Source organism: Megalobrama amblycephala, linkage group LG20 (genome assembly GCF_018812025.1).
Source record: "Megalobrama amblycephala isolate DHTTF-2021 linkage group LG20, ASM1881202v1, whole genome shotgun sequence".
NCBI classification, from domain to species: Eukaryota; Metazoa; Chordata; class Actinopteri; order Cypriniformes; family Xenocyprididae; genus Megalobrama; species Megalobrama amblycephala.
Genome location: NC_063063.1, coordinates 11,901,473 through 11,927,677, shown reverse-complemented (window position 1 = coordinate 11,927,677; position 26,205 = coordinate 11,901,473). Strand labels below are relative to the sequence as shown.

Genomic DNA, 26,205 nt, shown 5'->3' with positions numbered 1-26,205 from the left:
ATCGCAAAGGTGAGGAATACAAAGAAAAATGCATGATGCCTACAGTGAACCCAATTGAACACCTATGGGGAATTCTGAAGAGACAAGTTGCGCATCACTCTCCATCCAGCATCCAGTCTCTAAAAGAGGTCATTCTTGAAGAATGGAAAAGATAGATGTTGCAAAATGTCGCCAACTCGTTCATTCCATGCCTAGAAGACTTGGTGCTGTCATTAAAAATCATGGAGGCCATACAAAGTACTAGATGTAGTACATTTTGTTGTGGGGCGTACTCATTTTTCATCACCCTAATTTGAGTAACTACTGAAAAATGTGTAATCTAAGTTATATTATTAACCTTACTTTCATGTTATAAATTAAACAGATGTTATATTAAACTTAGTCTTGTCAACATTTTGGAAATTGTTTGTGTGTTCATTGAAATATTGTTTAAAATGTTACTTTTCAAAGGGGGTGTACTCATTTACGCTGAGCACTGTAACTTATAATGTCTGCCTACGTCTTATGATCGAGATTAAAACAAGATTTACTTCAGTTTTTTTCTCGAAAGTCATAAAATAAATTGAACCATAAATATATGAAGTGTCAAGACTATTGTTTGATATGATAAATCATTACTGAGGGAAAGCACCTGCATACATAAATGTGTTGGAAAGGACTAAGGACAACACAATGAGCGTGACACATTAAAGTAGGCTAACAAAAAAAGATGATAAAGTGTATATTTATTTACGTTTTTAGTTGCCTGTAAGTAGAAAGACAACCAACATAATTTTTAGTATATCACTGGATACCAACAAGTATGTACACAGTCCTAAGCATAAAAAAAACTTTAAAATTAAATACAATTTAAATAAAAATATTTTATATAATAAATACAATAGGCCTAAAATAAAAACGTAGACATGCAAATAATACACTTACGCACAACAAATCATAAAATGAATCATCAGTAATTTATACCAGAGTAATTTATGTATTTTCCTCCACTCACCTGGGAAAACAAACAGGACAGGTGCTTCATTCTGATTGCTTTTATGACAGGATCGATTTATCACAGGATGATGGCTTTATGGTTCAACCTTTGTCCTTCACTCCTCTTCTCACAGTCGTCTTCTCTGTACATTAGTGTTCAATAGACCCTGAGAGCTTCTGCTTCAGTTGCTTTAACAGAAATTAGATTACCAATAAATACATACTTTATGTTTATAATAACACCTCTATGAGAATATTAGGCCTAAATTCTCACTCTGACAGTCACTGTGTGAGCTAGCCTTGTGAACTTGCTATCTAGACAGCAAAAATAAATATTTGCCTATGATGCCTATACATGCTGTCTTTGTAGGCAGCTCACTAGGTTTCGAGACACGGCCACTGACTATGTTGTTCATTAACACGCTCAGGTGAGAGCATAGTGATCAATGTGAAAGTGAGCCTGTCTAGGACAAAAGACCAGCTTGGATAAAACAACCTTATTAGTTGTTCCTCTACATTTTCCATTCTTGGAATATTCTCATAAATATGATGAAGGAACTCATCTGGACAACTACAAACTACTATGAACTGAAACATATCGCAATGAAAATCAGTTTTATCTAAACGTGTTGACCTCAAAGGCTGAGAGACTGCGTGTTTGTTTTTCTTCTTAACTTTTGAATATGGATTACAACATCTGGTTATTTGCATGTCTATCATGGGCATTCCTAAAGCAAAGTCACTTTATGAAAGAGTCTTGCTTTAATGGAACTCTTCTGATGAATGTTATTTTATTGGATGACGAAGTGTCGCCCTGGAGTATCAATTTTGTGAAGCCTGCGGTGATGAGGGCTGTTGAATCTGATTCTAAGATCAACTCAAAAGATGGTAAAGTATGACCCTAACAACATTTTGTAGAATATGAGGATGGACTATTCAACACTCCATCAGAAATCACAGTCTTGTAAAGCCATAATTAAAGTTATGTAAAACAAAAGATTTAGTGACATCTAAATAGTGTTTAAATATGAAATGTATATTTGAATTATTTAGGGATTACTTTGTGTCTTTTTCTACTTTTTCAAGGTGTGGATTTATCGGTTAATTTCAGAGGGTTTCAAACCATTTACTACTTAAAAAAAGGCTGCACCAGTAGCGCCTGTGAGGGAGTTGAAATTTTAAATGATCTTGCGGTCAGTTTTGGGACTTTTATTTCCTCTGACATACTATATAGAAGCTACAATATATATAAAGTTCACACTGATCGTTGTGGTTTCTTTCGTAGAATGCAGGGGAGGAGGGATGTGCTCTACTGGGACCAACCTGCACTTATGCCACTTTCCAAATGGTTGAGTATGTTCGAATTTGCTTTTACAGTTCTTCTGTATTGCACATTTTACATTCTTTATTTTTTTTTTTTAGATCGTGCTATCTGCCTCCTTAAGAATCCACTTCAAATCAGTTATAGTACTCACTCCTTGTAAAAAAAAAAGAAGTGCACTTAATTGTATTAATTTGCATTTAGTGTTCTTCAAATCCTGTCCAGTGTTCTTTAAAACACTGTACTGCACGATTAATGAAATAAAAGTGTACTTAAGTGTACTTAAAAGGAATACAGTTTCATGACTGTTTATTTACACACTTAAGTACACTTTTAAAAAGTGAATTTTGCCAAATGAAAAGTTTTAGTTTAAAGTGCATTTTAAATCATTATGTCTTAGCAATTTTGTCATGCTTTAAATAATAATTTTAATGTGTTGATTAACATACTAAAGTGTAAACTTGATTATATTTTTAACTGTAGTGCTTTATTCAGTATTACATTTGAAGTTAATATATTTTAAATGTACTAAATTTGCACTTCATCATTAAATATATATATATATATATATATATATATATATATATATATATATATATAAATAAATACATGATTTCAATGGAAATTACATTAAAGTATATTTTTTACCGTAAATGCCTGTCAGCACATTAAGCGGTTCAGACTGCACGATTTTAGCCCCGATTTTGGCTCGGCGACAGGTTTTGAGAAATCGCCGACAAATGCCCGAAATCACAGGGAAATCGGTGCTCGTTCAGCGAGTGACAATCACCAGTGTGAATGAGCAAAACGTGATTAAAATCACCGACGAGTGCCGACGCCCGTGAGATTTTGGCATGCTAAATTCTGGACTGTCGTGATTCAAAATCTTGCAGTTAAAAGTGTTCTGACTGAAAACTCCGGCGATGACCGACAGCCAACGAGAGAGCAAGATACAGAGCAGCGGGGGTTCGGGGAGGAGTTATAGACCACAGTTAGCAAGCATGGCTTCGTTCACATAAACATTTCAATTCTATCAAACAGAACAAAGCAAAACATTTGCTTGACCATCCGAACAGCAGCACATTGAAAAGTTATTTATTTACTCCAACTTCCTTGCAAACACACAATCCAAGTCTCCCCAACCATTTCTCCTCCATATTCTTCTTTTCTTTTTCTTGTTTTCGCTGCAAATCAGTGCACAGGCAATTCGTATTGCAAGCTTCTTGTGGGCTACCGTTTTTAATAATAATAATAATAACTCCGGTTGACGCGTGATATCGCGTTGTTTCCTTGTCACATCTCGCGTGTGTTTGGTTGTGAAACGTAGTTTGCGTGCCAACAGAGTGTCGTGATTCTTCCTATTGTAAAGTCATGCAGTGTGAAACCTTCTGTCACCGATCCATGTGCAGTTGAACACAGCAGCGACTGAATGCTGGCCAAGATAGTCATGCAGTGTGAAAAGAACAGTGACCCGACTACTTTGAAAATCGTGCAGTCTGAACTCGGCTTAAGCGGTAGACACTGATGTTGTTGTTAGTTCACCCAAAAATGAAAATTGCCTTTAATTACTCACCCTTATGTTGTTCCAAACCTTTTTCTTATCTTCGGAACACAAATTAAGATCTTTTTAATAAAATCTGAGAGCTTTCTGTCCCTCTCTTGACAGCATACGCAATGGTCATTAAACGTCCAAATGTTTGCTGGCTAATATTAGCATTTTTGCTTTGTTTGCGAAAAAAACCTCAACATAATTTACCACTTCATTTACAAAATATTAATCTTCAGCGCGTGTTCACGAGAGCACCATGACGCATGCATGTTGTGTTGAGGCAAGAGCAGACGTTGTTGCGTGAACGCGCGTTGGAGATTAATATTTTGTAAATAATGTGGTAAATTATGTTTGTTTGTCTTTTTGCGCAAACGAAGCACTCGCGTCGCTTCATGAAACTGAGGTTAAACCACTGGAGTCACATGAATTACTTTATTGATGTTTTTACTACATTTCTGGGTCTTGAAAATGGTGGTTGCGTAGACTGTCACTGTGCCCCTCCAAAGCTCTCAGATTTCATTTGAAAAGATCTTCATTTGTGCTCCGAAGATGAACACATATTGTATGGGTTTGGAACGACTTGAGGGTGAGTGAGTAATGACAGAATTTTCATTTTTGAGTGAACTACTCTTAAGTTCAACTAGCCTACTAGTGTGCGGCCAGCTACATTTTGTTTATATAAATTTAAACTATAATACATTTTGCAATATAATACAGTTTGAGTGTACTTCTTTGGATAGTGTACTTTTAGGGTTAGGGATTAGGGTTGAACCCTTATGTTTAATCATCAAGCAGATACTGTTGACCAGAAAAACTAAAACTAAAAAAAAAAATCTATTTAGTGACATTAAGTTATAGTATATGATAGGAACAACATTATGACCTAACTGAAAAGATAATGGACCTGTCAGACTATTCAAGAAAAGGTTCCTTGCTGTTTGAAACTGAGTTTACCCAACACCTGATATGTGTTTTGTAGTTTGGAGATCGGTCTGAACCTCAACATGCCCATCATATCAGCAGGAAGCTTTGGATTGTCTTGTGACTTCAAGAGAGATCTGACTCGCCTTCTGCCTCCAGCCAGAAAAATCTCCAGCTTCTTCTCTCACTTTTGGAAATTCAATGACACTATCAAGCCTATATGGAACACAACGTTTATATACAAGAAGCAGAATAACACAGAGGACTGTTTCTGGTGAGTATGTAGTGATATTGTACATTAGTAGTTTGCAACAACAAAAGAGTTTTGTGAAAGAATATAGGAATATTCCCTTTGAGTCTTTCTGATTTGTGTCTTGTCTGTAGGTACATAAATGCTCTTGAGGTATCTTTGGGCAACTTTTCCAAACATTTAGAGAAAACTGTGGTTCTACGAAGAGAAGACGAGCTGAGTAAGGTTCTGGGCAGCCTTAAACGGGAGAGCAACTGTGAGACCTTATTTTATTTGAATATTAAAGAAAATCAACCTCAGTTTTTAAATGTTTTAACTATGGTCATTTATAAGTTAATATTTGTGTCAAAATTCTTCAAAAAATGTAAATGTTGAAGTGTGTTTTTATTTGTTTTCTAACTTGATTTCTATTTCACAGTGGTCATTATGTGTGGGACACCTGATGACATCATGGATCTGAAGAACATCACTATGGAGTCTAAAGATGAAACAGTTTTTCTTCTGATTGACCTTTACAAGTCAGTCATTCACCTTCAACTCCTGCTTTCTTTAATCTAGAGCTTTATGATATCTACTGATCTTGACCTGACTAAATGTGCATGGATAGCCATCTATATAACTGTGCTAATCTCAAAAAGCCTAATCTAAAGTTGAAAGAAATTGTAAATGTGAAACAATACTAACTTTCTCTCACAGCGACATATATTATAATGGGTCATCTAACGATGCTATGAAGAATGTCCTGGTGCTAACAATGCCCAACACAAGACAATACACCATTGACACTTCTGGTAACAACACAGTGGGTACAGTTTTTAGCTTCAAAAATCTTGTTTGTTTTGTCATTTTTTACAGTGTATTTGCACAATATTCACATTCATATGCTGGCGCTTTCCTGTTATGGATCTAGAAGTACTAACTTTCATCTCCTCACTGTTCTGTGTGCAGATGAATGATTATATTGCAGCATATCATGATGCAGTGCTGCTGTTCAGACAGGTGATGAGGAACATCTGGAACACGACCTTCTCAGAAATTCAGGATATGGAGTCTTTCAGCATGAACTACTTCAGAAACGTGTCTTTCAAAGGTGAAAAGCTTCAGTCATGTCTCAGAATGTTGGAGTTGCTTTAGTAATTCCACAGGATAATTCAAATCTGAAAAATCCAAACCACAGGCATAGCAGGAGATTATCAGCTGGATGAATATGGTGACAGGGATCTGATATTTTCTTTGATCTACACTAACAAAGACAATGAGGTATGCCTAGATATATCAATCTATTTACAGAATAGAATTTTTTTTTTTTTTTAGCAAATTATGGAGTGATTATTGGACATTAAAACTTACCTCCTTCTGTACTTTAGTACAAGATTCTTTATGAGTTCAACACTTCCACCAACCACACACAGCTAACGGACAGCAATCCTTCCTTGAGCTGGCCTCAGAGTCAACTACCTAAAGACCGTCCCTTAATAGATTCAAAAGGTATAGTGGATTCCATCACTTTTCAAAATCAAATGATTGTAATTTTAATGGTAAAAGACTGTAAAAATGCTATTGTAAAATTCTCTTATTTTGTTAACAGAACTTCCCTTACTCTATACGGTGAAAAACTAGTAAATCTAATGGGACTTTTCATGTAATTTTACAGTAAAATACTGTTAAATGCACACGTCATCTTATAATTTACAGTGAAAAACCATAGCTATGTTTCTTCTTATCTTTTTTCTTATCTGTAACGTATATTAAGGTACTATGTTACTTATGTTGTTAATGTATTTGTATAATGTGTTTGTGTGTCAGTGTTGGGGGAAGTGCATTACAAGTAACCTGAGTTAAGTAATTGGATTACTTTTTGCAAGTAACTAGTAAAGTAACGGATTACTTTTAAATTTACAACAAAATATCTGAGTTACTTTTTCAAATAAGTAATGGAAGTTACTTTGTTTTCCCGTTTATTGACTGATACTTCCTGCGGTGTAAACATGATGGTTATTGTAGTTCTAGACTAAACGTGAGCACGCATTTACACATCTCACTTGCACAAAAACAGATTACAGTATTCCTCAAAATAAATGAAAACAGTGAAATGCAAACCCAGAATAATTAGCAAATTTGCTATAATTAAATATGTTAAATAACACAAATATATATTTCCCATGTCTTTGCTGCTGACTTTGGATAATCCAATTCAGGCATATTCATAAGGAAAAATGACTTTAGATAAACATCACATTTGTATTTTTTTTTATTTTTTTTTATTCCTGAAGTAAGAGTGTTCAACCTGAGTCCTATTTTTCTGCGACTGAGAATGGCTTTCTACTGTACAGGAGTAAATTTGCATTTTTATTTGCATTTGAACTTTTGGTGTGAAAGGGCCTTTACATTTGCCAAAAATATAGCTTTTTTCTTGTTATTAAAAACAAACAAGCATTGTAATCATTACAATATTGTAACTCATTACTTTTAAAAGTAACTTTCCCCAACACATTGTGTGAATGACAAGTGTGCACTTTCTATATATTAGTATTTACCACAGCTTGTATCTTTACCACCTGTGTTTTTAAGGTGGTCATAGTAATATTATAAAGGTAAAAAACAAATTTACTAACTTGGTATATATGTTTTTTACTGTAAATTTAAGTTCAGTATGTAAAACTTAAAATATTGCTACCAAATGTTAAAGGGAAAGTTCTGGCAACGACAACTGCTGTTTTTTTTTTACTATAAATTCACAGTTTTTTTTTTTTTTTTTTTTTTACATTGATGTTTGAGTTAAAGTATCAAGCATATTTTATTGTATATTATGTAATAATGTATTTTTCTCTTGAAATAATTTTTTTTATTTAGGCCTGGAAAACAACATCATTGTCATAGCATTGTGTACTGCTGTTGTGGGGGTCATGGGTACACTTGCCTTCATCTTTTACTGGTTAGAGCAATACTTTGTTTTTCACTTTTATTCTTTGTCCCTTTGTAATGCCACTTTTTGTGATGCCACTGGATTTACTAGTACATATCTTATATGCATATTGTGTATGAAATTGTATGTAGCAAGATATTTACAGTTGCTTCTGTATATATTTTAAAGGCAAAATAGAAATTACCGTCACATGCAGAAAAGATGGTCTCACATTTCCTCAGAGCTCATTACCCCATTAGAGTTGAATGAGTGGAATATGATCTCTCTGAAGGTAATGCATTGGCACTAAAATCTTTAATTTACTTTTATAATAATGTGTTTTGAAATGTTTTATGTTTATTTTTTACTGCATCATTTTTGAATGTTTCTTTGTCTGTTGTGATTAGATTGAGGAAGACTCTATACAGAATAGTAGCTACATCCTACGCCGTGCACGCTATGATAAAAAGGTACTGTAAGTGCGCACATTTATCTAAAATGATTCCATCACTCTGGGTTTTTTTTAATAAGTTGATTTTTTTTTTCTTTACAGATTGTTATCCTTAAAGAGTTAAGACTCACAGATGGAAGCTTCACTGAAAAACAGAGGATAGAGCTCAACGCGGTAGCAGGATTTTATTCTCTTCACTGAATAACAAAACACTGAATTATTTTAAGATAAAACCTGAGTAACTTTGTGTTGTTCACAACAGATATCATAATGTCACTTTCATTTCAGCTATTGAAAATTGATTATTACAATTTGACAAAATTCTACGGGACAGTCAAATTTGACAATGAGTATTTTGGCGTGTTTGAATATGGAGAAAGAGGATCCCTTAGAGTGAGTGTTATAATGAGCCTCATATGATGAAATTTAAAAAAAATAATCTGATATAGTATATGAATACTATGATATGGATTTTCTGTTCTTTTAGCATGTACTTAATGATAAGATTTCATACCCGGAAGAGACCTTTATGGACTGGCAGTTTAAGATCTCTGTCATGTATGACATTGCAAAGGTAATGGGATGATTACCTTCATTTAGAGTATTTTCTTAAATTCAAAATGTAGTATTTCATTATTTGCATATAGCGGTGTCTAGATGGATTGATCAACATCTATATGCCTAGATATGTGCTATACATATAGTTATGTAAATGTACTATACTAACACAGTTTCTCGTATTAACTTTTTGACCTCCTTTAGGGCATGTCTTATCTCCATGCAAGCAACATTGCAGTCCATGGGCGTCTTAAATCCACTAACTGTGTGGTTGACAACCGTATGGTAGTGAAGATTGCAGACTTTGGCTTCAATACAATTCTCAGTCCTAGTAAAGGTGAAAGGGTGGTTATTATTATTATTATCCTGACAAAGAATTTCAGTTATTTCTACACTGTTATATTATAGTTACTTGGTTAAACATTAATGTTCTTAATGGTTCATTTGTGTTTCCGCTTCTCTCAGATCTGTGGACGGCTCCTGAACACCTGAGGAAGCAGAGGGTGTCTCAAAAAGGAGATGTGTACAGTTTCGCCATCATTTCCCAGGAGATCATGATGAGGAAGTGCACATTCTACACAAGAGCCTGCTCTGATCGAGCTGGTGAGAGAAAGATTTATTGACAGTTGCATGAAAATACACAATCACCAGTGACACCTACTGGTGATTTTCCCATCATGCATGTAAAGTCAAGATTATTTATTTATGCTAAAGTTTAACTTTAAAAGGATGTGAATTTTTGGACTGTGCTAGTAAGTCTTTCCATGCAGTTACAATGAATTGTGAGTTTAAAAATAGCATATATGTGTGTATTGTATAAAAAGTCTACTGAAGGCAAATAAGCCTGTTACATTAGCCAATGTTTTACTCTAAAATGTTTTATATTTGCATCATAAATATTCAAAATATGTTGATTTACCTGTTGTTTTATAAAAATATGGTGCAAATGATAGAAAAATGAAATATATTTAAAATAATCTAAATAAATGTATATACTTTGCACTGCAGTGACCTATGCTGCAGTTTTCAGTTTTTTATTTTTTAACTATTTTAAGCAAAACATTTTATAGAGATTCTGTTTTGTTTTTAAATCAGATATTTTAGAAAAAGTTTTTATTTGCTTCAATTTTGTTGGTTTTTTTCCACTGTAAGACAACAGCAGGACATTTTAAAGGTGCCCTTGAATTAAATATTGAATTTACCTTGGCATAGTTGAATAACAAGAGTTCAGTACATGGAAAAGACATACACTGAGTTTCAAACTCCATTGTTTCCTCCTTCTTATATAAATCTCAGTTTTTAAAAGACCTCCGAAGAACAGGCGAATCTCAACATAACACCGACTGTTACGTAACAGTCGGTGTGTACGCCCCCAATATTTGCATATGCCAGCTCATGCTCAAGCCATTAGACAAGGGCAGAACGTCTGGATGTGCACAGCTGAATCATCAGACTAGGTAAGCAAGCAAGAACAATAGTGAAAAATGGCAGATGGAGCAATAATAACTGACATGATCCATGATATCATGATATTTTTAGTGATATTTGTAAATTGTCTTTCTAAATGTTTCGTTAGCATGTTGCTAATGTACTGTTAAATGTGGTTAAAGTTATCATTGTTTATTACTGTATTCACGGAGACAAGAGCCGTCGCTATTTTCATTTTTAAACACTTGCAGTCTGTATAATTCATAAACACAACTTCATTCTTTATAAATCTCTCCAACAGTGTGTAATGTTAGCTTTAGCCACGGAGCACTATCAAACTCATTCAGAATCAAATGTAAACATCCAAATAAATACTATACTCACATGACCCGAAGCATGCATGCAGCATGCATGACGAACATCTTGTAAAGATCCATTTTGAGGGTTATATTAGCTGTGTGAACTGTGTTTATGCTGTTCAAGGCAAGCGCGAGCTCCGGGGGCGGGGGAGCACGAGAATTAAAGGGGCCGCAACCTATATATCGGTGCATAGTTAATGATGCCCCAAAATAGGCAGTTAAAAAAATGAATTAAAAAAAATCTATGGGGTATTTTGAGCTGAAACTTCACAGACACATTCAGGGGACACCTTAGACTTATCTTTTAAAAAGAAGTTCTAGGGCACCTTTAAGTCAAGAACAATGGATCAGGCCTAGTCTCTCTCTTTGTATTTCCTTGAGGAAATATGACTTACTGAACATGTTGTGTTTGTCGATGAGCAGGGTAGATCATTGACATATATTTTTTTTGTACAGTAACTGCCTTTGTATTTTCTCCTCTTTTCTGGCCTCCTTCTTCTCTTTCTCTGCAGCAATCTTTGTCTCTGCCAGATTATAAATGAGATGTAATCCTTTCCACCTTCTGCTTCTGCTGGACTGGTGGACTGCTGATGGAGTAATATTTGCTGCCTGCTCTGTCTTTGTATCTTCTATTTTGTTTGCTTGTCTTTCAGGCCTTCACTTTTCATCTCTCTTTGTATATATATATATATATATATATATATATATATATATATATAATATGTGTGTGACTTTTGTACTATCTGTCTCCATCCAAGCAATCTTTCCTTTTGCAGGTGGTGGAGTTGCATATTCAATATTTCTCTCTTTTCATCTATCCAAGCAAGTTTTGGCTTTGCTACTGGTGGAGTTTCATCTGGACATTTTATAGTTGAAGAGTCTTTCTTTCTCTCCTTCTTTGTCCTTTTCTTCGTTCCCCTTTCAGGTGGACGCTCTTGCTCCACCTAAGCAGGTGCCATCTGAACCATCACTGGTTCTGCCACAGATAGCAGAATTTCCTCCTTAGCAGGCAGAGTGAGATTAGGTGCTTCCTGAACCATTGGTGTGGTTCTACCACTTTAGTGGAGGAACGGGGCAATTTTTTCCCCTCATCAGTTGGAGTTTGCTGTTCAGGTTCTTCAAACTTAATCATTAATTGTTCTGCCACAGTAAAGAAAGATGGCCATGTTTCCACCTCATCGGGTAGAGGTTGTTTAGGTGCCACCTGGATCAACAATGGCTTTGCCACTGTGGTAGAGGAATGTGGAAATGTTTTCACTCCAGCTTGTGGAGTTTGGTATTCAGGCTCCTCCATCTGAATCATCAGTGGTTCTGCCGCAGTCAAGAAATCTGGCAATATTTTCAGCTCAACTCTCTCTTCCTCCATGTCTGTATCTTCTGGAGATCTCTGGATGTGCTCCACCTGAATGCTGCTACATTCTAGGTTGCACTTTCTCTACTGTCTTGATGAGTGGTGTCTTGGCAAGAAGAAGCTTAGATTGATATTATGGGGAACAAATACCCATTCCACCATGCCGCAGGGATGCCTGCCTCACTGGGTGAGAATATGCACAAGCACAGTGGGCATAGCTTATATTGACTCAACAGATTATTTTAGCCAGAGTCAGAGTATCAATACAGGGCGCATCAATAAAAAGACATACACGGACTGTGTAGTGGCAGTATTCCCCAAGCCATTATTTCCCATAAATATAGAAGATATTCCAGCTTCTGTGCCTTTATTGCAAGGGATGTCCTGGCCTATACAACCTTCCTCCCTACCCTGAGGGCTATTCTAGCCTTAAAAGCAGAGCTCTAAGGAATAAAAAATGTCTCAGCTGTGACAGCCTCTTAGGCTTAACATAGCTCTTAGGGAATAATTGCCACAGGGAGAAATATTTCACTGTCGACCTTGGCCATTACCACTATCACTGGGAAACCACAGGGAGCTGCAGCTCTGCTTAATTACCCTATGTCAGTAATGGGAGTGTGCTCACACCCTGCTTGCATTCTGCTATAGCCAGTGCCGAAGTTTTTTTTTGCGCTTAGCAAACTAAATAGAAGGAATATAGTGCCATATCATGTTTACCGAAAGTATCATTACTATCATGAGAGATAGATAACTAAACAAGGGAATGCAATTGCCAACTATTTTAGTTCAGTTCACTCAAAAAATAACATCAAAGGGGAACAATCCTACTCCACAACCATCATAGCTGACGCATTTTTCTTTTACACTTGCTTCTATCATTGTGCTCCACACTAAAGAGCGTGTGGGGGAGAAGGAGGAGGAGAGATGTTAATTCTCTTCAGCAGTTCGTCTGTCTCTACAGATGTGCCGAAAAGTTCAGTGAGCGAGACTGGGGCATCAAGGTGCAAATTCTTCTGAAGCAGCTTGGATGGCAGGGTAGGAGCCTTCAAAGAAGATAACTCGCCCTGCAAGAGATAGCTTACAAGCGTCTCTTCAACAAGGGGCATCCTCATCTCCCTGCTCATTTAATCCTTCCACATTCGCGTAGTTCAAAAGTTGAAAAGGATGAATGCACGCTGAATATGGTTTCTTCTACGCCATCTCCAGTTCTGTGTGGAAGTCGGGAAGGAATGGAAGGCTCATGGGGGAAGGGCAATTATGGCCTGACAGGAAGCCCCCATCCAGCCTGTCATGAGTGACTTCCTGTTTCTCATGTCCCCAAGCCAGATCCAATCTGGTTGTGGTGCGGGCCATGTACTCCAACAGTTCCCAGTATGCGGGGCCAGCAGGCTGAGAAGACTCAGTACATATACTGTATTCGGCCTCTTCAACCACATCTGCCTCCTCCTGGCTGGATGGTGCCAGCAACATGCTATCTGCTGGATCAGATATTGCTAAAGACAGCACACTCTGAACCAGCAGATCGCTCGAGCCTGCTACTGAGGAGCGCTAAAGAGCCATGCTGCTCTCAAACTCCTCAGCCAGCTTAACTGCGATCCCCACAACTTAGCCTCCGCTGTGCCTCGGCAACAGCGGGGCCTTATCCGCAAGGTGCAGACGCCTGTGCTACATTCCTCGAGAATAAGGACAGGCGTGAACAGAGCTTCCGTATTGTAAACTTCTCACAATGGGCGCTTTCAGAGCCATCGAACACTGAACGCGCATGCTCTTCACCCAAGCATTGAATGCATGGGTTGTGTGTCCTCAGGTGTCAGAAACCTGGGACACGGAGCCACACACTTCCTGAAACACTTGCTTGTATTCTCCATTATAGATTCGCCTTTACTACGTGCTTGCTAAACAAACGGCTCCTGAAGACAAAAAAGCTGATGACGTGTATTATGGGCCTTTAAAACTTTCAGGCGCTCCACTAATGACGTCAAGGATTGTCACCAGCCAATGAAATTGGATTGTTTTCACACATGCTTCAGATACCGGTTACGCTGATGGTGTCCCCATAGCCTTGATTCAAAATGCAGTGTTGAGTATCACTTCAAAAGGGAACTGACAAAATGACTCCAATGACAGTTACAATAGCCGTTTAAGTTGTTATTCATGAATAATCTTCCCCTTCAGGGGGCTGTTATCTTTGACATAGTGAGTTGAATTCAAGAACTGGATTAATCTGATTTGTCATTCAGAACTGTTTTGTTAACTGGATACTGGATTCGATTTAAAGAAAGATTCATTCATTCATGAACATTCCAAGGTGAGCAGAAAATAAAAAAAAGGAAAAAGGCTTGGAATGTGGTGCACAAGGAATACTTTTATGTAACTTTTATGGTGCTTGTTTTGTCATTTTGGAGCTTGTAGCTTGTATTTACTTATACAGTAGCTATTGAAATGAACGACCAGGATATTCTTTAAATATTTACCTTTTGTGTTCCACAGAAGAAATTCAGACAGATTTGAAACAAACTGTTTTCATATTTATGATTCCTTTAACTAATTCACTTTTCTTTACCAGAGAAACTAGCCAGAGTGCAATACCCTAGTACGACCTCTTTCTTCAGACCTGACCTAAACTTTGAGAACACCAGTGAAAGAGAACAAGAGGTATGTATGCATTTGTTTGACCCATACACAAATTGTAATTTGTACTAATAGCAGCCAAACAGTTATGCAAAGAATCCAAAACATATGGATAGCTGACATAAAATCTTTTGGAAGGGTGCCATGTTCTGTAGTGTGACATGTTATACTTCATCTAAAAATACAGTACCTGTCAAAAGTTTGTCTCCTATGCTCACCAAAGCTGCATTTATTTAATCAAAAATACAGTAAAAACAGAAATATTTTTACAATATAAAATATATTTTTTTCTATTTTAATACATTTAAAAATATATTTATTAATTTATTCCTATGATCAAAGCTAAATTTTCAGCATCATTACTCTAGTCTTCAGTGTCACATGATCCTTTAGAAATCACTCTAATATGCTGGTCTGCTGCTTAAGAAACATTTCTTATTATTATTATCAATGTTGAAACACTTTCTGCTGCATGCTTAACGTTTTTGTGGAAAAAATGATGCCATTTAAACATTTGTGGTAAGTCAAAGAGAGAAATTAATAATTTTATTAATCAAGGATGCATTAAATGAATCAAAATGACAGTGAAGACATTTACAGTGTTACAAAAGACTTCTATTTAATAAATGCTTTAATAAATGTAATAAATGCTGTTCATTGAACTTTCTATTCATCAAAGAACTGTTTTCTACATTAATAATAAGAAATGTTACCTGACCACCAAATTAGCATATTAGAATCCTTTCCGAAGGATCATGTGACACTGAAGTCTGGAAGACTGATACTGAAAATTCAACTTTGCCATTATATATTCAAATAGAAAATATTTATTTTAATCTGTAATTAAAAGATTTTTTTTTTTTTTTTGCAATATTACTGTTTTTACTATAAGTTTAAATAAATGCAGCCTTGGTGAGCATAAGATACTTCTTTAAAAAACATTAAAAAAATTTTTTAATGTTTACAATGTTTTGATAGGTATTGTACATACAGTCAAACCAAATATTATTCAGACATTTTTGATATTTTTTATATATTTTACTAGTGGGTGCAGGACATTATTGTTCATTTATGTAACTGAGGATAGCAAAATAAAGTAAACTGTGACATATTATACCCAAAAATTCTTCATACAGAATTTGCTTAAGAGTAATCTGACATAATTAAGATTTTTTTTTTCTGACACAGTTTAACTCTGAGATCTTGTCATATTTTATTACCATTTTTTTAAACTATAGTGAATAAACTGTATTAATGAATGAAATGATCATGGTGTCTGAATAAATTTTGGTTCGACTATACATATAAACTTTGATGTCAATAAAAATATTTATGTGCCAACTACTAAGTTTTAAACTATTGGTTCACTTTAAAATGAAATTACCCCAAGCTTTACTCACCCTCAAGCCATCCTAGGTGCATATGACTTTTTTCTTTCTGATGAACACAATCGGAATTATATTAATAAATATCCTGATGCATCCATGTTTAATAATAATACTGAACGGGACCAATGAGTATGAAGCTCAAGAAAGTGCATCCATCCATCATAAAGGTACTTCACACACCTCTGGGGGGTTAATAAAGGCCTTCTGAAGTGAAGCGATGCGTCAGTTATCTTTTTCGTAAGTTGAATATGGAAGGTGTAGGACGTAGTGTAAGCGTTTTGAACTGTGAGAGGTGTTACACTTTGTTCGTAAGCTGAATATGGAAGGTGGTCTGGCGGAAGCTAGATATTTTACTTCATAACTTGTTAAATATGGATGTTTTTCTTACACAAACACATCGCTTTGCTTCAGAAGGCTTTTATTAACCCCCCGGAGCCATGTGCAGTACGTTTATGATGGATGGATGCACTTTCTTAGCTTAAAACTCATTGCCACTGTTCACTGCCATTGTAAAGCTTAGATGCGTCAGGATATTTATTAATATAACTCTGATTGTGTTCATCAGAAAGAAGAAAGTCATATACACCTAAAATGACTTGAGGGTGAGTAAAGCTTGAGGTAATTTTCATTTTAAAGTGAACTAATCCTTTAAGTAAAGTCAAAATTGGCTCTTTACCCAGTAATCCATTTCTCTAGGTGTGCATGCTGATCAGAAATTGTTGGGATGAGGACCCAGACAAAAGACCAGACTTCAAAAAGATAGAAATCACTCTATGGAAGATTGTCAGGTCACTTTTTATATGCTTTTGAGAAATCTTAGAGAACTGGTAGACAAAGAAGAAAGAAATACAAATCAGACCATTAGCATGCATGATGACCATCTGAAAATCTAATTTAAAGAAGTCATGATTGAAATCTCTCTAATACATGATTTCCTGATTTGGTTATGAATAGTCTGGACAATCAGGAACATGAGAGCTACATGGAGAATTTGATCCGCCGGCTACAGATGTATTCCCGTAACCTGGAGCGGCTGGTTGAGGAACGCACAGCTCTATACAAAGCTGAGAGAGACAGAGCGGACTGCCTAAACTTCATGCTTCTGCCTGGGTCTGAACACAACAAACAGAAAGACACTGCAGAATCTTGTGATCAGTATTAGATATGCATGATATCAGTAGCACATTGATTATTGGCCAGTATTAGTGCATTTTTAATTGTACACAAGCCCATTTCCCTATTTTTACATTTAGATTATCCTTGCTGTCATAATGCTCAATTAAAGTTAAATCTAAAGTTCTCTTATGACATTGACTGGCGCAAGAGCAGGACAACCTGTCGCTCACATTAGATCACAGCAATAGCAAACCACAATGATCCAATCAATTCCTATACATTTTTTCTTGTTCGAGAAGCCAATTCACTGGGATATACATCATCATAGAGAAGAAAATACCATTGCAACTTCTGTTTCATGCTGACTTTAAAACAAATAATTTAACACTATTAAATGTAGCCCAGCAATCTCAAATCAGCATTAATTTTTTATACTGAACATTATAATTTTGTAGCATTTAAAACAATTGATTGTTTTTTTTTGTTGTTTGTTTAGACAAAATTGTACTGGCTTTTTATATAATTACTGGCAGGTAATTAATCAGATCATTAACTCTTGCCATTTTGTTTTTGTTGCAGACCAGTTGTGCGCTCTCTGAAGGAAACAGGAAAAGTGGAGCCTGAGCTCTTTGACGAGGTCACCATCTACTTCAGTGACATTGTGGGATTCACCACACTGTGCCACTTTAGCACACCTATTGAGGTAGTGGACATGCTCAATGACATCTACAAAAACTTCGACAGCATCCTTGACAATCACGATGTCTATAAGGTATTTCAATTTCACTAGTTGAATGAGACCCAGTATCAGAAAAGGCTTTTACAATGCCTCAGTAATTCAAGGCGATGTGTCTGTGTGCCTATTCCAGGTAGAGACTATTGGTGATGCATACATGGTGGTGTCCGGTCTTCCTCGACGCAATGGGAACAGGCATGCAATGGATATCTGCTTCATGGCACTGGACATCTTGGCCTTCATGGGCACATTCCAGTTAGGCCATCTCCCTGGGATGCCTGTGTGGATTCGCATTGGTGTGCATTCAGGTAACGGCCAGTCATTGATTGTAGTTTGTAACAGTGAGGCCTTATAAACAATTAGATTAAAGTTTTCATGTATTGCAGCAAAAATGGTTTAAAGTGCCCCTAATTTTGTTTTGGATGTCTCCTACAATAGGTTTACATGTACATGTTTACATGTATTTGCACTTTCATTTTCTCATAATATACATTACAGCATCACCTCTTTTCTCACAGTGTCTAAACAATTTCATAAAGGATTTGGTCTCTCTAAACCCCGCTCTCCGAGAGCCTGCTCTGCTCTGATTGGTCAGATGGCCCAGTCTGTTGTGATTGGTCTTCCGCTTACAGTGCGTGTCGGAAACTAAATGCCCATTACCATATCTGAATTTCAGCTCTGGGGCTTCCTTAGCACTTGTATACCCAGTGATAAGAACAGTAACGATGGTGTTGGTTTTAACGTATCAATTAGAACGCGAGTGCTTATCATTTGGAAGTGCATGCAAAGTGGATTTGCTTTCACAGCACAGAGAAAAGCATCTTCTCGACATGTAGACAACATGAAGCAAACTCTTCCGGGCCTCAGCTACAACTACAGTTCAGGGCGGCTCAGAGAAGATGTTGTAGTCTGGCTTTATGCAGATTTGTTAGATTTGTAAGTAGGTTCATGCCGGAAGTAAGACCGTAATTACTGATTCGTTTCAGGCAGCTCAGATTCGGTTTCAGATTCTTTCTTTGGGCAGACAATAATTAAGGCCTGAGGACCGATGGTGTGAGGACCCTATTGTAATTGCTCAGTCAATTATTCTTCTCTGAAATTAAATCACATTTTTGAGGGTCTATACATGATCAAAAACTCATGAAACTTTGCACACGCGTCAGAAGTGGTGAAAATTTACGTCTGATATCAGTTTCAGAATTAGGTCTGGCAAAATGGCTCGATAGCGCCACCTACAAAATTTCAATTAAGCACTCTTTGCGGTACGTTTCATGTACAAGTATGAAATTTAGTAGAAAGATGTAACAGCCCAATACCTACAAAAATGTCCCAGGGTCCAAAATCTAAAATGTAAACCCAACAGGAAGTGAGATATTTTGAATTTTCTCTGCAAAATTTTTGCAGTTTTTGCCATTTCCACGCGTTGTACTTTAACAAACTCCTGCTAGAGTTTTAATCAGATCAACATCATATTTGGTCAGTCTAATCTTAAGGCCTTAGCGATGTTAAATTGCAAAGATCTAGAGTTTTCGCTGAAGGGCGTGTCCGTGGCAGCCTAATGAAGTTCGATGTTTCACCATGAAACAGGAAGTTGTTGTAACTCTGCCCAAACTTCACATGTTTGATAAGAGTCCTGGCCTGAAGACATCTACATGCCAATATTCAGTTACAGTCATAGCGCCACTTGCTGGCAACAGGAAATGGCATGCTTTGCACTGTAATTCACTCCCAGAAACACATTTGTATATGCCACGAAGTACCAAACATGTTAGAAACACGTTAAATCATGCAACACTTGGCTAAGTGCTAATTTGTGCGAAAAAGGAAGTTGTAACTCAGGCATACAACGTCAGGCACAAAATGACTTATTTTGCCATATTTCTTCTCTATTTATCCACTTAAAGGTGCCCTCGAATGAAAAATTGAATTTATCTTGGCATAGTCAAATAACAAGAGTTCAGTACATGGAAATGACATACAGTGAGTCTCAAACTCCATTGTTTCCTCCTTCTTATATAAATCTCATTTGTTTAAAAGACCTCCGAAGAACAGGCGAATCTCAACATAACACCGACTGTTACGTAACAGTCGGGGTGTACGCCCCAATATTTGCATATGCCAGCCCATGTTCCCAACATTATGAAAGGCATTAGACAAGGGCAGCCAGTATTAACGTCTGGATCTGCACAGGTGAATCAACAGACTAGGTAAGCAAGCAAGAACAATAGCGAAAAATGGCAGATGGAGCAATAATAACTGACATGATCCATGATATCATGATATTTTTAGTGATATTTGTAAATTGTCTTTCTAAATGTTTCGTTAGCATGTTGCTAATGTACTGTTAAATGTGGTTAAAGTTACCATCGTTTCTTACTGTATTCACGGAGACAAGAGCTGTCGCTATTTTCATTATTAAACACTTGCAGTCTGTATAATTCATAAACACAACTTCGTTAGATAGATTCGTTACATAATTTGACACATGCATGCCGCATGCATGACGAACACTTTGTAAAGATCGATTTGAGAGTTATATTAGCTGTGTGAACTTTGTTTATGCACTGTTCAAGGCAAGCGCGAGCTCCGTGGGCGTGGAGCAGGAGAATTAAAGGGCCAGTAGCCCTGAATCGGCTCATTTATAATGATGCCCCAAAATAGACAGTTAAAAAAATGAATTAAAAAAAATCTATGGGGTATTTTGAGCTGAAACTTCACAGACACATTCAGGGGACACCTTAGACTTATATTACATCTTTTTTTTTAAAGTTCTAGGGCACCTTTAAATGACTATAGCCCACTGTTCACAGTTTTCCTAAGGCCACCAGGTGGCGGTGAGCCCAGGTGCAAGGGCCCTTTCATCACTGCTTGCAGCTTTAATTACATTAAGTTTTGACCTTTGAAACTTTGCAGACCTTTTACATTCACAAACAGCAATATAACACACTACATGAAAGGTACTACCTGAAAAAGCATAATAGGGGCACTTTAAATGCAAGGGTCAGAGAGAGGGTGGAAAATGGTTTTAAAAAATTATTTATTTTTGGTGGGAAAAATTACAAGTAAACATCAGGAAAAATGATTTTAAATAATACAAGAATATGTACTATAACCCCTTAGTTTGTAATTTATGTTGCATGTGCTCAGGGCCCTGTGCTGCAGGTGTGGTGGGAATTAAGATGCCCAGATACTGCCTGTTTGGAGACACTGTGAACACAGCATCTCGTATGGAGTCCACAGGTCTACGTGAGTAGACTGTCTTTCAAAACCTACAGTACCGTTCAAAAGTTTGGAGTCAGTACAATTTTTTTTTAATCTATTTATTGTTGTTTTTTTAAATAATTAAAAACATTTCAGCATGGATACATTAATTTCATCCAAAGTTAAAGGATTAGTTCACTTCAGAATTAAAATTTCCTGATAATGTCATACAAGATGTTTATGTCTTTCTTTCTTCAGTCGAAAAGAAATTAAGGTTTTTGATGAAAACATTCCAGGATTAATCTCCATGTAGTGGACTTCACTGGAGTACAACGGGTCGAAAATTGCAGTTTAAATGCAGGTTCAAAGGGCTGCGGACGAGGAATAAGGGTCTTGTCTAGTGAAACAATCTGTCATTTTCTAAAAATAAAGTAAAAATGTTTATACTTTTTAACCACAAATGCTCATAAATTATCCGAAAATGTTCATTCTGAACTGAATTAATCCTTTAAGGTGGATTGCTGAACTAAGTGAACTAATTCTTTTTATCAAAGAATCCTGAAAAAAATGTATCAGTTTCCACAAAAATATATTAAGCAGCACAACTGTTTTTAACATTGATAATTAGAAATGTTTCTTGAGCACCAAATCAGCATATTAGAATGATTTCTGAAGTATCATGTGACACAGACCTGAAGTATAGGCTGCAGAATATTCAGCTTTGCCATCAAAGAAATAAATTATAAAATTTTAAAATATAATAAAATAGAAAACAGTTATTTTAAATAGCATTTTTACTGTTTTTTTCAGTCAAATAAATGCAGTCTTGGTGAGCATAAGAGACTTTCAAAAACATTAAATTTTTACCAACATTTTGAACGGTACTGTAAATCAGTTCACTAGATTTCCCTAACCAAAGCGTTGTGAGTAATCCATCTCTGTGTATTCTGTATTTCATTCTACGTTCATGTCCTCACCCCAGCACTACGAATCCATGTGAGTCAGTCAACTATCAACATTCTCCAGCGCACTGACTGCAAGTTTGAGTATGAAAAGAGAGGAGAAACTTACTTAAAGGTCTGTGATTGAATTGTTAATGATGGTCTCTCACCCTTGTAAAATAGTGATTTTACTCTCATTGTTTTGATAATCATCATCAATGTTATTTTAGAATTATTTATATACTATTATAGCATTAGTATTTTGAATTAAATTTATTTTTATATTTTCAGTTTTCATTTTTGTTTAAATTTTGTCATTTATTAGTTTTTTATATTTTTATTTAGCTTTAATTTTTATTTCAGTTTTATTAATTTTAGTATTTCAACATTTCAGATTTTTCATCTGATATTTATATATTTTATTTCAGCTTTATTTCATTGAATGAAAATAATTTTTGTTTTAGTTACAATAACTGCACTGGTCCTCATTTACACCACAGGGTAAAGGAAAAGAGACAACATACTGGTTGACGGGAGTTACAGGGCAGAATTATAATCTGCCAACGCCTCCAACAGCGTGAGTTTAACATTTTATGGTCCTTATTATTCCTCATCATAACTAGTCTGTGAACTCAGAATTTATCTATGATATACTTTAAAAAAAGATTTCATTATTATGAACTCTTCTGCTGGCAGGGAAAACTTCCAGAATCTGCAGCAGGACCTGTCTGAAATGATAAAGACGTGCCTGGAGAAGCGGCCCTCCAGCTTATGTAAGAGAAAGACCCTGTCAGCACGTCACAGGAAGCCCATAGTGGAAGTGGAAATGGATTGCACAGAACTGCCAGAGTATCTCCACCTGGCCACCGGTGACAGTCAAAGCACATACCTGTAACCCCAAACCCTGAACATGACACTAGCACACTGCCACATCAGCATCTGGACCAAAAGCCCTTTGTTGATGACAGAACTGAATTTCAATTGAAATCACTGCAAAATGTAAATACTGTATATTTGGATTTATAAAAAACATTTATACTTAGTGTTACAGCATTATCTAACATTATTCACTGTTAACATGTGTTGTAGAGCTTAGCTTAGCTTAGGTTTTCTTTCTAAAAAACGTCTAATTGTTCTTCTTAAACTAAACAGACATGCATTAATGCCTAACCACACAGTGATATTAAGCACTGTCAATCAGTGAACGTTTATGAAGAATGAGAGTGTAACAGCAGAATGCTTTATAGGAAAGATATTTAATTTTCAGCCAAATAATATTATAATAAACATGCTAAACGCTTCACACATTTTTGAAAAAGAAACTAAAGTTTATTTCAATTATTTTGATAACTATTTACACAGTAATGCTGCTTGGACATCTACAGTAATTAATGATTGTTTTCTGTGATAAAAGATTTTCTCTTGGTTGAAGAGACTAACATTAATCCAATTTTCTTTGGCATACATACACTATTAAGGGTCTGTGCTCCGTTATAACAAATCCCTTTAAGTTAAGAAAACCATTAATAATCTTCTTAACTAGAGGAGTTTGTTTCAACAGGCTGCTGTGATTTCAACGCATTAATAATGCAATATTACATACATAATTATACATATAAAGTACATAAAAAACTAAATAAATAACAAAATTCAATTTTACCTTTCACACCATGAAAAAAAAAAATAAGCCACAACACATCCCATATTTTATAAATAAATTATATATAAGAGCTCAGTGTGGAAGTATGGTATACAAACTGCCTGTACTGTAAATATAATAGAAATCATCAAGAACACATAACAAAGAATTTTCTCTAGTATCAAAAAACATGGTCAGCGTGACCAAAATGAGTTCAGACCATGTTTTTGATACTAGAGACATGTTACGCAAATATAACAAAACAAAGACAAAAATGGACATTGTGTGTGTACGAACTAAAATTCAATATAAACAAAAACATTACCTGTGCCCTGACAAGTAACACAATCTGACATTTATTAGAATAAAATAAATACAGAAGGATGGCACAGTAGGATTATAAAAAAATACAAGGCCATAAAATATGATGCAATTAACACATAACAGATCCAACTTGAAAACTAAAACATACCTCTGAAATTCAATGCAGTGAGAAGATTTGTTCAACACACCAGTACAAAGTTGAAAGAGATTATTATACTGTACTGCACTGACATGCTAATATGATATGTGTCGTATCAAAACTTCTGCCGCTTCTACATCAGTTGCATCTACACGCGTCGATAAAGTTTATAATATCTCTCCTGTTTCATATAATTCACTATTCTCTGTCTAGACACAAGGACTGTTATTATGCTCACAGTTCTAGAACATAGCAGCAGCTAATGGGGACAGAATAAGAATTGATCGACCCAGTAACGCACTGAGCTACAAAACTGTGTTTACAAATGCCTCTTTCCTCTGTATAAACGTAGTAATAATAATAATAATAATAGGCCATGTTGCCATTACAAACAAATGTTTTACAAAAAAAAACAATTTCAAGTGAGTTTTGACCAATAATGCTGTCATCGAACATGACAAAAAAAAAAAAATATTTCACCCATCTAAATATACAGTGGCCCTAAAATGTATCTGAACAATTTTGAACACTTAAGTCACATTTAAAAACACATAAATTCACTGCATTAAAAAGAGAGAATGTGGCATCTGCAAACAAATTTTTTTTCAATTACTTTTAATCGACTGGTATTTTTAGTGGATGTACTATGAAGCCAGTTTCACATGGTTTACACAGGTGTTCAGTCAGAATGACCACAAAATCCAATAAAACATTTTCCTGTGAAATGTTTTACTTGAAAAGTGTGTTTGAGTTATCTGTCTTTAAAATAACAGCCACTTGGTTTGTTATTCTGTTATATACAGGTGCTGGTCATATAATTAGAATATCGTGAAAAAGTTCATTTTTTTTATTGTAAATTATTTTTAAAAATGAAACTTTCATTTATACTAGATTCCCTACATGTAAAGTAAAACATTTCAAAAGTTTTTTTTTTTTTTTTTTTTTTTTTTATTTGTTGATTAGAGCGTACAGCTCATGAAAGTCCAAAATCCAGTATCTCAAAATATTAGAATATTTACATTTGAGTTTCATTAAATGACCATCCCTACAGTATAAATTCCAGGTATCTCTTGTTCTTTCAAACCACACTAATGGGGAAGACTGCTGACTTGGCAATGGTCCAGGAGACAATCATTGACACCCTCCACAAAGAGAGTAAGTCACAGATGGTCATTACTGAATGTGGTGGCTGTTTACAGAGTGATGTATCAAAGCATATTAAATGCAAAGTTGACTAGAAGGAAGAAATTGGGTAGGCAAAGGTGCACAAGCAACAGGGATGACCGCAAGCTTGAGAATACTGTCAAGTAAAGCCGATTCAAACACTTGGGAGAGCTTCACAATGAGTCAAATGAAGCCGGAGTCAGCGCATCAAGAGTCACCACACTCAGACATCTTCAGGAAAAGGACTACCAAGCCACTTCTGAAACAGAAACAACGTCAGAAGCATCTTACCTGGGCTAAGGAGAAAAAGAACTGGACAGTGAACAGTGGTCGAAAGTCCACTTTTCAGATAAAAGTAAATTTTGCATTTCATGTTGAAATCATGGTCCCAGAGTCTGAAGGAAGACTGGTGAGGCACAGAATCCAAGCTGCTTGAAGTCTAGTGGGAAGTTTCTGAAGTTAGTAATGATTTGGGGGGCTGTGACATCTGCTGGTGTTGGTCCATTGTGTTTTATCAAGTGCAAAGTCAATGTAGCCATCTTCCAGGAGATTTTGGAGCACTTTATGCGTCCATCTGCTGACAAGCTTTATGGAGATGCTGATTTCCTTTTCCAGCAGGACTTTAGCACCTGCCCACAGTGCAAAAACCACTTCCAAGTGGTTTGCTGACCATGATATTACTGTGTTTTATTGGCCAGCCAACATGCCTGACCCCTGAATCTATGGGATATTTTCAAGAGAAAGAAGAGAAACAGTCGATCCAACAATATACAGATGATCTGAAGGCTCAATAGTGCCTCAGCAGTGCCACAGGCTGATCACTTCCATGCCACACTTCACTGATGCTGTAATTTGTGC

General features: G+C 36.0%; 1 protein-coding gene across 2 annotated transcripts; it reads left to right on the top strand.

The window, feature by feature from the left end:
- The first annotated feature begins 424 nt into the window (after positions 1-424).
- On the top strand, positions 425-23,403 carry gucy2cb (guanylate cyclase 2Cb). 2 transcript variants are annotated; one of them, XM_048170646.1, is made up of 27 exons: positions 425-1,863; positions 2,062-2,168; positions 2,261-2,328; positions 4,825-5,040; positions 5,151-5,272; positions 5,435-5,534; positions 5,713-5,818; positions 5,965-6,106; positions 6,194-6,276; positions 6,384-6,504; positions 7,870-7,951; positions 8,111-8,213; positions 8,329-8,391; positions 8,475-8,546; positions 8,661-8,765; positions 8,860-8,946; positions 9,135-9,267; positions 9,396-9,533; positions 14,635-14,723; positions 16,784-16,875; positions 17,042-17,197; positions 17,783-17,975; positions 18,073-18,247; positions 21,087-21,185; positions 22,123-22,217; positions 22,582-22,658; positions 22,778-23,403. In XM_048170646.1, exons 1-27 carry the CDS (start codon positions 1,659-1,661, stop codon positions 22,974-22,976), a joined length of 3,228 nt encoding a protein of 1,075 aa, XP_048026603.1. In that variant the 5' UTR covers positions 425-1,658; the 3' UTR covers positions 22,977-23,403. The 2 variants fall into 2 exon arrangements, with proteins under 2 accessions (XP_048026603.1, XP_048026604.1); XM_048170647.1 differs by lacking the exons at positions 425-1,863; positions 2,062-2,168; positions 2,261-2,328 and adding an exon at positions 3,906-4,431.
- The last annotated feature ends 2,802 nt before the right edge of the window (positions 23,404-26,205 follow it).